The 14,065-nt window shown below is 37.3% G+C and overlaps 2 protein-coding genes and 1 pseudogene across 2 annotated transcripts in view; all 3 read left to right on the top strand.

Annotated features, from left to right (window-relative positions):
• Nucleotides 1-454: 454 nt before the first annotated feature.
• On the top strand, nucleotides 455-8,628 carry LOC139984584 (uncharacterized). Its single transcript, XM_071998533.1, has 2 exons — nucleotides 455-664; nucleotides 3,358-8,628. Exon 2 carries the CDS (start codon nucleotides 3,379-3,381, stop codon nucleotides 4,801-4,803), a length of 1,425 nt encoding a protein of 474 aa, XP_071854634.1. The 5' UTR covers nucleotides 455-664; nucleotides 3,358-3,378; the 3' UTR covers nucleotides 4,804-8,628.
• Nucleotides 8,629-8,822: 194 nt separating this feature from the next.
• Nucleotides 8,823-8,921, top strand: LOC139957860 (U2 spliceosomal RNA; annotated as a pseudogene).
• A 1,622-nt stretch (nucleotides 8,922-10,543) lies between these two features.
• LOC139984583 (E3 ubiquitin-protein ligase TRIM33-like) overlaps nucleotides 10,544-14,065 on the top strand; it is a 9,118-nt gene continuing 5,596 nt past the window's right edge. The window contains exon 1 of the mRNA XM_071998532.1: nucleotides 10,544-10,669. The gene's annotated coding sequence lies outside the window, so the exon portion shown is untranslated. The remainder of the gene's footprint in view (nucleotides 10,670-14,065) is intronic.

The raw sequence follows: 14,065 nt of genomic DNA, 5'->3' as shown, positions 1-14,065 counted from the left end.
GCTTGAAATGTTGCATATTTTCTAGAAATTGAAAGTCAGCTTGAATTTATAAGAAAAAATCTGGTTGAAACGCATCATTGACTTCGGTGCCCTAAATGAAATTTGACCTATCAAAAAAAAAAAAAGAGAAAAAATAAAGAGAGATAAGTAGGCCTACACATTGGCAACATCTGACTTCTACTTATAATGTTTTACAACTAAACGCAAATATTCATCTGATTTGGAGCTAATGTAAGTGCTGGAAAAGATAAAACCACAAAGTTTCGCCCCAAGGCCTCCATCTCTGAAGCCAGCTTACGTTACCCACATTCTCCCCAACCCATAATGTTGCCGTGAACCCCATTCAACTAAGTCTGGTGAGATCACTATTAATTAATGCTACGCACATCAACGATTTCGCACAATGGAATCGTTGACCGTGACAAGGTGTTCTCACGTGAAATGCACGCAATCTTCGTTCAAACATAACGTATCATTACTTTGCTGAACAACACCATAGAATAGTATATCGAAATGCCTAATTTATATACACATAGTATACAGAGCCACACTAGAAATTGGAAGGGGTGAACTTCGATTAAGTAGGGAAAACTGGTGAGGTCGCTTTAAAGACTAAAACCAGTAAAAGAGTGAACGATTTTGTGGGGATCTTTACCTATAGAAGGTAAGTAAACATTCAGTATACTGATTACCAAGCTACAGTCTCTTACACTGGCAATTTAACCTGCGGAAGTCTCCCGATAGCTGCAGTGTACATTTACGTACACCTTCGCACACTTTCTATCCAACTGGGTTCTACTGTTATGCAGAAGACTTCAGTTTACCATGAAAACGACTGTCTTGAATGTGCCCATCTTTACATAAAATGTGAAAGGTGTGTTGGGAGCCTGTTTCAAGGAGTGGGACTACCCTCTTGTTCGGTGATATAGGATACTACCAGAGTTTCGGAGTCGCGTTAACTGGCGTATCTGTATATAGTATAGCGTAGAGGCATTAACAGTTCATATTTCATATTGTTTCACATTCAATGTTAAAAAATCCGATCTTTGATCTCATGTGACAATTTACCATTGTTGATTAGCAGTCTATACTGTAAAGTGCACCGCTCCCTGCCCAAATCTTCGCCCGACAAGTCCCCTTGCCCCTCTCTCCTCCCCTCTTGTGGACACCCATATATTGAAAAAGACATCGCTCGTAAATTAACCGTAAGAAAACCTGCAAGTATAGAAGCCTTGTGATGTCCTTCTAAGGTCTTAACTAACGGAACATATTTAAACTTCTTTCGTTCGTATATGCATAAGTACGTACAGTCATCGATCCTTACAGCTGCGACCGTACCAATACTCTATAATAACCTGTAATTTATCCATTCATTCATCTCATCGGAGAAGTTTCGGACGTATGAACAGTGCTTGTACTTGGAAGAACCACTCCCATGATTATTCCTCATAGTACCGTAAATGTAAGGTGACTAATAAATGATATCGTCTCTGCGGGATCCACAAAGTAATGGTCCCTTAACCCAGTATAGAGGATATATTGACCAGACATTTATTATATCTGCGTAAAAGACAAATCGATCTCAAATGATGTTTCAATGTGTCACGCAAGAACACTTAAACTGATTGTGGTTTTATTTGGTATGTTACTTATTCGTTCGAAACATACGTTGCCATAGTTTAGGATTGGATAAATTCTGCTCCACAGGCCCTAAAGTGCGACTTGACGTAGAAAAATACAGAATCAGCAATGTACTGATTGGACCGTTAATTGTTGGTCTTCAAAGCGTACGTAGTGATGTAGGCATGTGCATGATTTCTCGTCAATGAACATATTCACTCCTTCAGCAGTGGCACGAAACTAGTTTTTCTGGGAACGTGAACAATAGTAGTTGTAATTTAACTATTCACCATTTTATTTACATTATGTGGAAATAAATGAAACTCAAACTCAAAAAAACATACAGAAACCGCCCTTTTCTATTGTCAGGGAAAATGTACTAGATACTTTTCACACTACAATACAAATTTGTTTAATATTATCCACTGGTATTTGACTACTCCCACGAGATCGCTTGATTAATGCAAATGTCAGATTGGGTAAAAGTCGAAGAAAATGCAATAATTCTTAGGTGGATTGTTACATTTCTCTTCATTCTCTTTTTCTCTTTGTTTATCAAATCTAAATAATAATATTAATGACAATAACCCGGTGTTCTATCTAAATATTCTTCGGGTATCGTATAGATGCTAGAAAATGTTAAATCGTCAATTATACGAGAAATGACGGTTACGTAATGACTGCCGTACATATACGTATGATATACATTAGCAAGGGGATGTATATAGATGTATGCATACATGAGAGCTGGTAAGATGCCCTTATAGTATTAAAAGATTGGTGAAGGCCATATGTTGTGGATTTTGTCAGGGAGTAGTTATCATTGAATGAGTATAACGATATCGATGAACCCTACAAGGATACACGAAAAAAAAAAACTGGAACATACTTCCAACTAAAAATACAACCATCTTATAGTGTACGCATCGTCGATTGTTGAATACAGAACACTGAATGGAAATATAAAACTACCAGAAACCTACAATGTCTCCCTCACCCCATCACCCCATCACCCCATCACCCCATCACCCCATCACCCCTCACCCCTCATCCCTCATCCCTCATCCCTCACCCCTCATCCCTTACCCCTCACCCTTCACCCCTTTACCCCTCAACCGTCACCCTTCATCCATCATCCATCACCCCTCACCTCCTAAACCGTTGCTCTTTGACCCACACACTTCTTCCTTTGTAACTATTAATATTCTTACACACCACAGATATTGACGCAGTGTATCACTACTATGGATGAGACTGTCTTTCCTTTTTATGTCAAAATTATGGTGGAGTGCACCACTTTGTATTGCAATATATATATATATTCCACGAGGAAATAAAAAAGATAAGAAAAAAAGAGAAAGGCCTGCACCCCAGACCATACAGTCTGAACCCGCTCCATACTCCGACAATTGTTGGTCATTCGTCTTTGGAAATTATTCAGATTAAAAAGGTTATCCATTAAAGTTGTGCAAATTCAAATTTGTATGGCTAGATGGCACCTTAGCCCCTTCCCAGCCCACCTCTCCTTCTCAACCGCAATTTGATCCAATACAAGCAAGAAAATGAGTTTGTGCACAGCTAGACAATGTTACTGCATTTACAGCAAGTATACCGAAAAATACTTTTTTTACAAGGTTGACTTTTTCTAAAACTATTGGATCATTTTAGTGATTGAAATTAATGTAACAAGAATATTACCCCAATAGGTTTAATATCTCTCTATTTTATAAATTTCAGAAATCTCTTAAATCAAGCTCAATGGCTTCGTCAACTTCTCTTACGAATCTGGCAGAGAACTTCTTCCTGTGTTCTGTTTGCTTGGATCAATATAAAGAACCGAAACAGTTACCATGTCTTCATCGATACTGTAGAAATTGCTTGAAGACAGTCATTCAAGCAAGCTCTGGTGGAAAGCTCAAGTGTCCATTGTGTAAACAGGAATACGTGATACCAGAAAAGGGGGTTGACGATTTCAAGACCGACTTCCATATGAATAGTATGCTTGAGTTCATACAATTGCAAAAGTCTTTTGAAAATAAAGATTTAAAGAAATGTGTAAGCTGCTTCAAGAATACAGAAGTTTCAGCTTATTGTTTTAAGTGCAGGGACTACTTGTGTGAGCAATGTTGCAAGGTTCACGTCATCAGTAAAATGTTTATAGATCACAAAACCCACATTTTGAGATTGGATAATATGGAAGCAAAGAATATGACACTGGATAAATTAACGTCACTTACGGAAGACCCCAGGTGCCATATCCATGAAAAAAAAGAAGCACAATTATGCTGCAGTTCTTGCGGAAATGTACCGGTGTGCTCGGCTTGTACATATAATAAGCACAAAGGTCATGACCTGCATGACGTAAATGAACTAGCAGAATGTGAAAGAAAGTTACTGAAACAAGAACTTGCTGAATTAACCAAATACAAAAGCCAACTATACGGCTTACAAACGAGCATACAAACTACTGCAGAGAAGCTGAATAGAATTACAATAATAAAGACAGAAGGCTTTAAAAATCAGCACAAACATCAGACACACAAGATTAAAGATCAACTTGCGGAATGTACTAAGGAACGAAAAAGAGGTTTAGAGCACATCGAACGCAGAAGAAGAGTTAACGACGGTCAGATAACTCTTAGTTTGGAAAAGGAATTGAGTCAAGTGAGAGAAAAATATGATAAACTCAGTAAAACAGCGAATAAAAAATATGACAAAGAATCTGAAAAGTTTATAAACAAACGTGATAAAACTGAGGGCCCACTCTTAAGAAAACTTGGCAGCCTAGATGCTCACTTTAAGAATTTGACAACAGCAAAAGACCTGCGTGTAAATCAAATTGAAGATGAACTAAAACAAATAAGAGAATATTGCGAACAGGTTATTAAACGGTACGAGAACTTAACAGCAAAGACTTCTTGCATTCTTGCTTCTAAAGACGATTGGACAGACGTTCAGTGTATTCCTGATATTAGAGCAGCCTGTGAACCTCTGATAGAAGAAATGAAAAACAAAATAAAGAAGAAGAAATTTCCAAAGTTAGAATCTCCATCTGACTTTAATTTTTGGGATATGAGCAAACAAGAGATGGAAGTATTTCTAAGTTTTTGTATTTTGATTTTGATGTTTTTGTTCACACTTATTTACGGTACCGTAAATTATTTACAGAACCGTAACAAATAATACAAAAGAATCAGCAAAAAGACTTTAATAAAGAAGCTTACAATCATTACGTACTTCTACTAATATGATGAAGTTTAACTTATTTTGCTGGCCAAACAAATTATAAAGTTACGATAGATACAGTGGTTAAAAGCAAACAGAGAAAGGAAGAAAAAGAAGAGTTCTAAACCCCAAACAGCCATCAGAAAAATCTGACCTTGAGAGATAGGCTGTCTTAGAGCAGAGGCGGGTCAACGTCGAAAAACAGCAGAGTAGCCTAATACGATAACCAGAAAGGAACATCGGGCCCATTGTGCTGGAGAACACTAGACAACTTCATAATGGCAATTAGGAAAAGTTAAATGGTTTACCATTTTGATCACGCCATTGGCCTGACAAAGTCGCAGTTTAATGCCTTCCGAGTATAATTGCGAAACACGATCACTCCATTTCCGCTTCTCCAGTAAATCAGCATGGGTGAGATCGTCGGTGATAAAATATTCCTTATCGATGAGCGAGGTTCGCTGCTTCCGTAGAATAGTAAGTTTATCTTGGAATGTGGTAAGTCGCACCAAAATATGTCTAGGTCGTTGCTGGTTAGGACGGGAAGCAAAATCACGATGAGCTCTAAGAACTTCAGCATCTTGAAGACCGACAGCACGAAGCACTCCTTTAGAAATAGCAACACAATTCTCATCCTCAGAATATGGATAGCCAACGATGCGAAGATTACACTTTCGAGAAAAGCGCTCTTGTTTATTTACAGCTACCAACAAGTCTCTTTAGCTTTCTCAAAATCGCAAACTAATGTTACCAAGGCAGTGATATGTCGTTGAGTTTCTGCATCTTTTGTCTCGAGCACTTCAACTCGGGTGCTTATCAAAGCCAAAGCTCCGTTGAATTCCCGATCAATACGATTCAGGTCATCTTTTATACGATGCATGGATTCCCAAATAGACTTGCCCAAGTCGTCAACCTGCTCCTGGTTATGGTCCTCGTCTGTGGAATTGTATAGGCTATCTGGCCTAACAAAATCTAACGTACATTGTATAGGCGTTGTCTGCTGATTCTTATTTTTAGTTCTAGTAGGGGACGGGAGGGACTCATGATGACAAACAGTTGAGAAAAGTGATTATGATTATCTCACCAGATATGAGTAGTAAGTAAATGTCCCTGATGAATTCCGCGAAGCCCAAATAACGTGGAGCACTATAGTATACCGCCATCTTGTATCTCTGTGAACCTCTGATAGAAGAAATGAAAAAGGAATTTTCCAGAGTTTGAATCTTTATCTGACTTTAGTGTTTGTGATATTACAAAAGATATTGCTCACATAGAGTCTGTTGTTGATGTAAAGGGAATCAGGGATAAAGGTTGCTTGATAAATGGTATGGCTTGCAGTGGCGATGGCAATATCGTCATCACTGGTGCCTGTGAACCTGATGAATTCTCGCATATTTTTGTTATCAACAGAAAAGGGAAAAAAAGACAGCATCAAATGGAGAGAGAACTGGGATTTGCTCCGTATCGTTTCTGTTGTCCTTTATCAAAGTTCAAAGTTGTAACAGTTTGCATGCCCAACGAAATCGGGATTTACGATGTTTGTAATGGTTCATAGAACAGTCAGAAAATAACTGAGGTCGTCACCAGCTGGCCAGCAGGTCGGCTGGTGTACTGTGTAGTAAGTGACTCTATGAAAGATGAAATCATAGTAGGTACCTACAGCAGAGATTTATATGTATTTGATGGTCAGTTTAATTACAGTCACACGACGACACTTGTAGATGTATGCACTGCATCTCTTGATATCACTATACAAGGTCATAGCTTCCTGATCTGTGACTTTTTCGGTAGGAGGGCCTTTTGCAGTCGACATCGATGGATCAGAAAGTAAGATAAGATATGAATTCACAAAACCAGATGAAGCTGACTGGGTTCCCTTTAGTGTGTTCAGAAAAGAACGATTTTATCTACATGTTATGGCGAGCCGAAACATCAGGTCCTGTAAAGCGTGTCATGGCGCAGTATAGCCAGAATGGGAGACAGTTACTATCAACTAGACAGTTAGATGATGATTTCCGTTGGGTGACCACATTAAAAATGGATACTGCGGAAAAACTCCTTATTGCAACATCCAAGTTGGGAAAGCTGTTTACCTACGGTCTAGTGGTTAAATAGATTATTAATCATTAAACGTAAATGACAGTGGACACTTTAACATGACATGTTTTCAACAGTCATGTTAAGCCCTAGCATGACATCCAAACAATTGATAATTGTGTTTTACTGCGTCAACACACAAAGGAAGTAAGAGACAGTGGTACCCAATATTAGTTGTGAGCGAGTTTTAAGTTCCCGTCGCATTTTCTACTTTCCTTTCCATTAAGGAAATCTCTTATATTTGAAATCTTGTTTTCATCTTTGATGGTGAGTTATCTCTCATTTTGCCGAATATGAAATAAGTTCGGTCACTTAACGTTTAGGGCTATGTTTAAAGTTGTCATTTCAACCTTCAGCATTTTTACTGACTTTGTGTATATAGTTTCAATTTTTCCCATCTTCTGACATTAAAGCACATATTAAATTTCTCAACAGTTTCAATTTCTCAATTTGGAACCGTCAGATTATGGCAATCTTACAGTCGACCATTAATTGGAATATGTTCTTCAATTTATAGACAGAGTTGATCATTAATTGTTACGTACGGTATCTGAATAATCTAGTGCACTGCTTCTTTGTCATACAAAATTCGTCGATATTTCATTTTTTTTTTACTTTTAACAATATTTCAAAAGAAGAGATAATCCATTTGAGTGTTTAGGACTTTCTGTTGAACGTTGAAAAACGAAGCTTTCATATGATTTTAGAGTACTTGTACATGTGAGGATTCCATGATCTATACTCTATAACATTCTTCGTAGATACCTTTTTCCTTTGGTTAGCTTTGTGGAGGAGACTAGAAAAATATTAAAAACTATATTGAAAACCACCGTAGCATGCATATATCATTTGAAATCAATGATAAACAGAGTGAATCATGGCAAGTTCATCTCTCAAACATTTCGTTCTCATCAATGGTATCCTTGATAGGCAAAAGTTGTGGTTTAGTTTTTGTGACCCTCTTAGCTCATTTATATTAGCTCAATAAATTCAGATCGACGAACCAACCTTGGAATCATAATTCAACCGTAATCTTTATGTGAGAATGATCTTCAATGTTGAACATGATGGCTGTATAACGTAAGTCGAGGTTTGTACGTAACTGGTGGTATTGTGTTTACCCATAGTAGAATACTGTTTGCAGCTAATCATTAGTTGTCAAACATTCCACAGTCAGTAATCTACATGCATGCCAGAGATTTAGTTTAGTAAAGGAAATCATTCATCGCAGTTGCTGTACTTTATTTTGGTGTCAAAATGAAGCTAACAAACAGAGCTTTGCGATTGTATTTATTTTGTGGCGGGTTTTATTAAGTTTATTTCTGCAATTTCGGTTGGGACGTTAGTTTTGGGTCTTTTCATACATGTTTTGCAAATTTTAAGACAAAATCACAGAATGTTGTAATTTTGTTAAGTAATGTACCAGATATTTTAAGCGTTTATCAAAAGAGAGAAAGAGAGATAGTGAGCATTATAAAATCATGCTCCTTTCGCTCTTAAACATTTAACTTTTTGTTAATTTAACCTAAACTTTCAAGACTTCCATGCCCTTTTCTTCTTATTCTTATTATGTGTAAACAAAGACTTGATTTTGTGGTAGTATGGAGAAATGAAACATAAACGGGCCTTGTATTTTATTTTGAGATTGAAAATGAGAAAAATAACGAAAGGAAAACAAAAACTGTAAACAAAGGCTTTTGTTTGATTTCTCTGGTCGAGTTACTTATCGGTGTTTTTTTTCAATTTAGAAAAACGGACAAAGCGTGAAAGAAAATATATAACATGTTAAGTCAAATATACACGTATCTAGACAGGAGTAAGAGTGAGAGAAAGATTAGTGTGGCCAATAGAGACAGATGGGCCGATATATAGGGCGACAGGTCGCTTCTCGGCCTTTTGGCTAAGATCATGTGTAGTATCTGTTCCCTTTCGATGGGAATGGTGATCCACAACCGACGATGATCACACAGTCACAGTCTCGATGCAATGGGACTGGGGTTGAGAGCGAATCAGTCTTTTGGTAGTTTGGTTTTCATGCCCAGGTTCTTTCCTGGGTGACTCTTCTTAAAGAGTATCGGGCGACAGGTCTGTGGACTGACATACCTCATAGTGTACGTATGGGAGTATATCAAACACTGATGTGGGTAGCGTGAAATAAAATATATATCATGTAAGTCAAAGGAACAAGTAACAAGACAGTAGTAAGGGTGAGAGAAAGACTAAAGTGACCAATAGAGACATATGGACCGTTATATAGGGCGGCAGGTTTGTAGAATGACGTACCTCATAATGCACGTATAGGAGTATATCAAACATTGATGTGGGTAACGTGAAAGAAAAATATATAACATGTACGTCATATGAACACGTATCAAGACAGGCGTAAAGGAGAGAAAAAAAGTGACCGATAGAGACACATGGACCGTTATATAAGGCGGCTGGTCTGTAGAATGACGTAGCTCATAGTGTACGGATGGGCGTACATCAAACACTGATGTGGGTTAGGAAAGTCGCCATAAGAGTTGTTTCGATGGCGTGTGTGGTAAGGGCGGGAAGGGGGGGGGGGGGCGGAAGCTGAAAGGGAATCATCCACTGTTTCGGGCTAGGCATTTGGTGTAACGAGGGTTACAGGCTTTATCAAAATAGAGATTTCGAGCTATAAATCGGCGGAAGTTTTATCGTTTTTTATCGTATAATATTCGAAAATGTCCCCACAAGCTCAAAACTACGAATTTTAAAAGCCGAAATTTCAACTTGTTGTATCAAAATTTCCACTTAATATTTCCTCCCAAAACTCTGCTATGCTTTTCGGAATAACGTATGTAGCACCACTGACTAACTTAATTGTGCCTTCTAACTTGATGCAATATCAACTTTACATAGGTCTCCGTGATCTGTACGATGCGTGCTACTAACTTATGTTAGTTTATAGTATATGCATAGTTTGAAACATGTGCAATGTTTACATCAAGGTCAAATGTCACGTCTTTCCAATCGTAACTCCTATCCTCCATGGATTCTTAGTGATTCGATAAAATCTACATCAAGACTATTTAGCTCATTTTTTCTTGTTCGCTTGAAATATATTTTTTTATACACACAGAGTTTATAGAGAAATTTGAAAATTAGTTTGGATTTATAACCATAAATCTGACTAAAACGCATCGTTGACTTCGGTGCCCTCAATGAAATTTGACCTATCAAAACAAGAGACAGGAAAGTACACATTGGCAACATCTGACTTCTACTTACTGTAATGTTTTACGAGTAAACACAAATATTCATCTGATGTAAGTACTGGAAAAGATAAAAACCACAAAGCTTATAGGCCTCCGTTTCTGTAACCAGTTTCCGTTCTCCACATTCTCCCCCAACCCCTAATGTTGCCGTAAACCTCACTCAACTAAGTCTGGTGAGATCAATATTAATTAATGCAATGCTATGCACATCAATAATTTCACACCATGGAATCGTTGACTGTTACCAGGTGTTCTCACGTGAATACACGCAATCTTCGTTCAAACAATACGTATCATTACTTTGCCGTACAACACCATAGAATAGTATATTGAAATGCTTGATTTGTATACACATAGTAGGCCTATACAGAGCCATACTAGAAATTGGAAGTGAACTTCGATTAACTAGGAATATCTAGTTAAGTCGCTTCATAGACTAAAACCAGTAAAAGAGTGAACTACTTTGTGGAGATCTTTACATAAAGAAGGTAAGTAAACATTCAGTATACTGTGACCAAGCTACAGTCATCTTACATTGGCAATTTAACCTGCGGAAGTCTCCCCGGATAGCTGTAGTGTACATTTACGTACACCTTCGTACACTTTCTACACAACTGAGTTCTACTGCTATGCAGAAGACTTCAGTTTACCATGACAACTTGAATGTGCCCATCTGTACATAAAATGTGAAATGTGTGTACGGACCCTGTTTCAGGGTAGAGTGGGACTACCCTCTTGTTCGGTGATATAGGATACCAACCGAGTTTCAGAGTCGCGTTAACTGGCGCATCTGTATATAGTATAGCACAGAGGCATTAACAGTTCATATTTCAGATGGTTGGCACCGACATATGTTAAAATATCGATCATTGGTCTCAATTAGACAATTTACCATCGTTGATTTGCAGTCTATACTGTAAAGTGCAGCTCTCATACATAAAGAAAATTCAAATATACGTAAAGAACAAGAGATTAGTACAGTAGAAAGCGAGAAAAATAATTATGAATGCAAAAAGGGTTTTATTTTTAAAAGTATAAGTTTGGAGAAACTAGTAAGAGACATAATTATATAGCCTAGAACAATACTGATAAGACAACGAAATTATTGGGGGCCACGTGTTCTCGTGTAGGTAAAGTTATTTATACAAATAATCTGATTATATTTACATCACTTCTGCTTTCTATGATAATAACATTGATTGTATTGCTTCACAGTACAGACCTTATAAACGTCAAGTAATTCTTATCAAATTGGATGCTTCACTATAAGTCGTATCATTCTTTACACTGTCCTTTACACCTTAACCATCACATCAACATGTTATGAATACTCATCTATGCCACGTGTACCATTGGCATCGGTATTGAACTATGTGTCTGGGAAGTATGGAAATGGAATTATAATCAAGGATGTTGATCCAGAAGTAAATATGGTCCCTTGTAAAATATACTACGATCGCACCTTAAATTACTTGAACGATGAAAAGCTAACATTAACATTTATTCATATACAATTTTAATATAATCATACCAGCATTAATTACTGATATTATAACCATTTCAAGAATAAATGTGACCATCTCAAAGCTTTTACACATCTATGATATTCTGTTTGTTTAACGGCCTGGGTATGTGTGTGTGTGTTGCACCTCTCTGAACCAAAAGTCCCCAGAAGTCATTTCAAAAGAATCCCCAGGTCCTCAGAAGAATTCGTTTGTTTTTGGTGTGTTCAGGTTCGGGTATGTGGATTTGACCAATGAAAGCAAAACAATGGAGTCCTCAGTCAGAATGTTGTCCACTTTCCACTGTGGGGGAGGGGTGCAGGTTGGGAATGCAGTGGCGTGGCTCAACTGTTTATTACATAGTCAATCGAACAATATATCTTAGAAGCCGTGTATGCTAGGAACAGCTCAGATGATCAAGTATATGTGGACGCTTTTGTGACAGTGGAAAATTGCTACGCTACTGTAATGTTGCTGAGTTCGTTTAAAATTACTGCGGCATTTTGAGTATTAACAAAAAATACGTTATGACAGCATAAACTCATCATGAGTTGCAAAAAATAAACATAAATTTTCAATGCCATGTTGTATTTATTTCATCCATGTTTGTTTTGGTAATCCTTCAAGCATATAAACATAACATATACATGATTGCATAGACCGAAAAGCACATGGATAATCGTAAAATAGTTCATTCTGATGATTTGTCATGTTCTTTCACGTGTGATTGCAAAACGACTGAACCTTTCCCGCGACTGAATGGATAATACACCATAGATTATTTTTATATCATTTTAAGCCTATGTTTTTGGAAACAAAATGGCTATAGAGTCATAAACATAAAAGATAGACTCTTAAAAACATACTGTCATTTGTGTAAAAATCCTTACATTTTGCGTTATTGGCAAAATAGTTGAACATTCGCTTAGAAAATAAAGAAGGTTCATTCAAGACAACATGAATTATTTAATAAACAAGACAGTTCAAGGGGAACGTTACCTTCGACTGATGGAAGGAACAAATATGCTTACCCGAAATTTGGATTCCTCCAGAAAGTTTTCGAGATATTAATAATTGAAAATGTCAAAGTTTATACCATAGGTTTTTCTTAATTGAAGAAACTATCAAATTGTAATATTTTCTTTTAAATAGCACTTTATTGTTAACACGAACTATGATGTGGATAGGGTTCCACTTTACCAAAAGAGATGTCTCGCTAATCATAATCAGCTACTGCAGTATATTTGGTTTGAGATCTTCCCTTAATCTTTATGCTACACACTATCCTTGCTTCTCTGAGGACGGGTGGAAAGACTCCCAGTATATCCCTAATATTAAAGAAGCCTCTGAACCTCTGATAGAAGAAATGAAAAAGGAATATCCAGAGTTAGAATATTTATCTTATTTCCTTATCAGTGGTATAACGGAGGTTATTAAAGACAACACGAAAAACCAAACGACCATATGACTGATCCGCTCTCAACCCAAGTCCCCTTGCATCGAGACTGTGACTGAGTGATCATCGTCAATACTGTGTTAATAACTACTTTTGGTTATGTGTTGGTTTAACAATTAGGGGTCATATACACACTGCCTCCCCCTGCCCAAATCTTGTCCGCACAAGTCCCCTTGACCCTCTCTCCTCCCTTCTTGTTGACACCCATATATTGAAGCAGACTTCGCTCGTAAATTAACCGTAAGAAAACCTGCAATTATAGAAGCCTTGTGATGTCCTTCTAAGGTATTTGCTAACGGAACATATTTACACTTTCGTTCGTATATGCACACGTACGTACAGTCATCGATCCTTAAAACTGCGACCGTTCCAATACTCAATACTAACCTGTAATTTATCCATTCTTTCATCTAACTTTGGAGAAGTTTTGACGTATTAATTATGCGCGTCCTTGGAGGAACCACTCCCATGATTATTCCTCATAATACCGTTAATATATGGCCACAATTAAATGATATCGTCTCTGCACAAAGTAATGGTCCCTTAACCCAGTAAAGAGGATATATTGATCAGACATTTATTATATCTGCGTAAAAGACAAATCGATCTCAAATGATGTTTCATTGTGTCACGCGAGAACACTTACACTGATTGTGGTTTTATTTGGTATGCCACTTATTCACTCGATTTAGCAATGGACTGATTGGAGCTTTGTTGGTCTTCGAACGTACGTAGTGAGAAAGGCATTTGCATGATTTCTCGTCAATGCCAAACATCTTCACTCCTTCAAAGGTGGCGCGAAGTAGTTTTTCTGGGAACGTGAACAATAGTAGTTGTAATTTGGCTATTCACCATTTTATTTACATTATGTGGAAATAAATGAAACTCAAACTCAATAAAACATACAGAAACCGTCCTTTTCTATT

Source organism: Apostichopus japonicus, chromosome 17, assembly GCF_037975245.1.
Source record: "Apostichopus japonicus isolate 1M-3 chromosome 17, ASM3797524v1, whole genome shotgun sequence".
Taxonomy (NCBI): Eukaryota; Metazoa; Echinodermata; class Holothuroidea; order Aspidochirotida; family Stichopodidae; genus Apostichopus; species Apostichopus japonicus.
This window is presented reverse-complemented; position numbering and strand designations above follow the sequence as displayed.

Bases quoted from the DNA above. Each gene is read 5' to 3' on its own strand.
- LOC139984584 (XM_071998533.1), top strand. From the start codon at position 3,379: ATGGCTTCGTCAACTTCTCTTACGAATCTGGCAGAGAACTTCTTCCTG.